Source organism: Morone saxatilis, unplaced genomic scaffold, assembly GCF_004916995.1.
Source record: "Morone saxatilis isolate NCDOM2014 unplaced genomic scaffold, NCSU_SB_2.0 Contig1, whole genome shotgun sequence".
Lineage (NCBI taxonomy): Eukaryota > Metazoa > Chordata > Actinopteri > Moronidae > Morone > Morone saxatilis.
The window spans coordinates 21,855,352-21,858,566 of NW_023339651.1; the positions used below are offsets into that span (position 1 = coordinate 21,855,352).

The window sequence follows — 3,215 nt, forward strand, 5'->3', positions numbered from 1 at the left end:
AACATCTGATTGCTATGCTCATAATTGAGGCTATCTGAGTCTGACTCGAACTTTTTTGCCCGACAGTTTGAAGCACTGGTCAGGTCTGATTTGCTGTACATCATCCACCGTTAGGTGTGAACAAGTCAATGTAGAGGATATCAATAGTGACAGCATTATACATCAGACTTTGGCGCTAAGGCTTGCGAGTAGTGACGTACGCCTAGAAACACCAATCAGAAGAGCTGACAGATGACACATTTTATGTATTTCACAGGAAAGTTAAATTCACAGCACATGAGATTCTGTACTTGTGGGCACCAGTATATTAGATGGCCAGCTATCATCTTTAGCATTTTAAAAGAACCAGAGGAGAATTGATCTGTAGCGCAAGCGATACATTCAATTATTAGTACAAGCTAATCTGTGATGAATGGTTCAAACAGCCTGCAATTGTGCTTCAAATGGGAACTTTTGGGAGGAAAGTTGGAGTACGCACTGCACAAACTCAGTTCTAGTTCTTGAGTAACGCTGCTGCATCAACAGTCACAATGAATTAAATCGTTTTTCTTTGATTAGGAATCAACTTCAACCTACCCTAACGGGCCCTGCGGCTACTGTTATTTATTGGCCCGCCAGTTCGTGTTCTGCTCACGCGACACTCGATCTTCCGGCAGTCGGTTTCCTGAGTTACGAAACGGGAAGTTGCCAATAGCACGGCCTGGAGGTCGGAAAAAACGACTCGTGAAGTCTCTCAGATCATCAGAGGACCCGAGTTCAGTTACCAAGATGGCTACTCCGGGCATCACACGTACGTAAAACATGGTGGGTTTCTACTATTTTTAAGCGTGTTTGTCTTTGTTGTAACCAAATGAAGAAGTCGTACAATAGCGACTGTATACTGTTACCTATAGGCATGTCGCTACAGTCTGTATTATCGTGGTTAAATACCGCCATAATTTAGTTATTTTGTAGCCTTGTGAGCTGAAATTGGCTAGAGACGCTCCATGTGTGCTATGACAACATGCCGAGTCTTGAGCAGAAAGCAGAGCGTTCTGTAGCGTAAACGTTAATCAAACGGAATATTCAGATATCAAACTGTGAATATGATTGTGTATAATGTAATGTGAACATGTGAAATGTGAAATCCGCAGTGGGGTTGCCCGTAAACGCAGATAATCACCTATACTATAGCGACTTTACTGGAGGCTTCGTCTTTCCTCCGACTATCGTGGTTGTGTGCCAAACGGAACGCAAAAAAGCGCGCTTAGTCGTTTTCCCAACACGGAGTGTGACGTCCCTCGAGCTGCAAGTCGCGATTACGAGACAAAACGAACGCACCATAACTAGGGCTGGGCAAAATATTCTCGTATTTCAGATTAAAAAACACTCATTTATCGTGGTGAATTTCCATTATTGTGATAATCGCGAATCAGTATAACCATGAATATCATCTCATGGCTTGACTTGAAGAAGCTGTCTAGCTTGCCAGCATTCAGTCCTATATTGGTTCCCTGATTTGAACAAGGGGACAAGGGGGAGACTACTTCTTACCAGATATTGTGTATAATATGCAAAATTTCATGAAATTTTCATATTGTCCCTTGCATAGTATTAACATTAGTCATAATGGTGGTACTTGGAAAGCCTGATAGAGAACACTGACTGATCTAGAAGACTGTGTTTGTTTTGTCCTTTCTGGGCTACTGTAGAACATGGCGGTTCAAAATGGTGGCCTCTATAACAGAGGACCTGCTCCCTCCATAGATTCTAAGGTAATAAATACACAATTCTTCATATTTCCACGTAATTATACACTAATGAAAACATACCTATGAATATTACATTCCATATGTACCAGTAGATCCTCCTAAATGTTACACATTGGCCCTTTAACGTTACAGCTGGCTATAGCTAGCTTAAACAGAGTACAGTTTAAGAGAAAGAACACAGACAGTGGCTACAATGGGGCAACAAAAGGCAAAAGGATAATACATGAGCAGTAAAAGACCTTTAGCATCCCGTTCATGCCCGGGTGGTCGTGCAGCGGTATGGAGGCGCCGGTCTTCAGCAGGAAAACCCCCATGCTGAACACCTCAGTCTCGCAGATGTGCATGTAGGTAACAGGGGGGGTTTGGAGCCCCGCTGCCACGGAGCTCGGTTTGGTTTTCCGGGGTGCAATTTTGAGGTCGGCAGCCCTGACCGCAGTCACTAAAGAGATTAGTTCAGTCTGTTTGTCTGCGACGACATTGTTATCCCCGTTGGCCGCCGACTTAAAGATGGCATAGGCTTGTTTTGCGATTTTATGGATAAGAGGAGTTTTGTTGTCCCGCGGCATCCTGGCTGCGGAAAAAATAACGGATATCGGTGGGTCTCTGGCACTCTTCAAATAAAACCGTTTTAAAATGCTTTGCAAATCCTCCAGTGTCAGCAAATTTCCCCCGGAGCAGTTCGGTCCACGTTCAAAAAAGACATAATTGCGACTTTGATCAAAACAAATGTATAATTTCACCCTCAGATAACAGCCTCCCTCCACTCATTTTCCACCAACTCGCCTCCTTGTCTCCGCTCACGGCGCACGAAACGGAAATCAGCGTGGGATATGTAGTCCTATCATTAAAACAAAAGTAATCTAATTAATGTAAATATGAACAGTAAAGCACTGCACAATTCGATCATGTTTAGCAGAAATACGTGTGTAATTGTGTAAGATTAGGGTATATACTAATATACCTAAAACAATAACGTATAATAAGGTAGCCTGCATTTCTGTGAGACTACATTTCCCAGAGGCCCTGGGGTGGAACAAAGTTGAAGAGGGGAAGGCCAGACAGGCCATTGAACTCCCCACAGCCCTCCCTGTCCAACATCACATCCTCTACCACAGCTTCTTCCTACAGCCCTCACACATACTTTTAAATTCCCACTTGCTTAAAATGATAACTAGTGATTTTTAATCACAGTCAGAATTTAAGACCACAGATGTGTGTATCATTGTCATTCATTTTTGGCTCTGACTGCTTAAAGAGGAAGGCACCTGTAGAGGCCTCTAGCAGTCGGTGGTTCCCAACCTTTTTCCTTAAGGGACCCCATTGAGTAACCTGACTAAGAGACTTATTTTATGGGCATTTAGGGCCCGAGCAGCAAAGTGCCCTGAAGGCCCTATTGAAAATGATCATTTTTTAAAATAATTTTTCTGCCAAAACTTATGAAACGCGGCACACATATCAGTCATA

At 43.1% G+C, this 3,215-nt stretch overlaps 1 protein-coding gene across 1 annotated transcript in view; it reads right to left on the minus strand.

Moving 5' to 3' along the window:
- LOC118335705 (2-aminoethanethiol dioxygenase-like) overlaps window positions 1-2,552 on the minus strand; it is a 6,166-nt gene extending 3,614 nt beyond the window's left edge. Inside the window, 1 exon segment of the mRNA XM_035672134.1 lies at window positions 1,991-2,552. Within this exon segment, the coding sequence (XP_035528027.1) occupies window positions 1,991-2,317 (327 nt within the window). The 5' untranslated portion in view covers window positions 2,318-2,552.
- Between the last annotated feature and the right edge of the window lie 663 nt (window positions 2,553-3,215).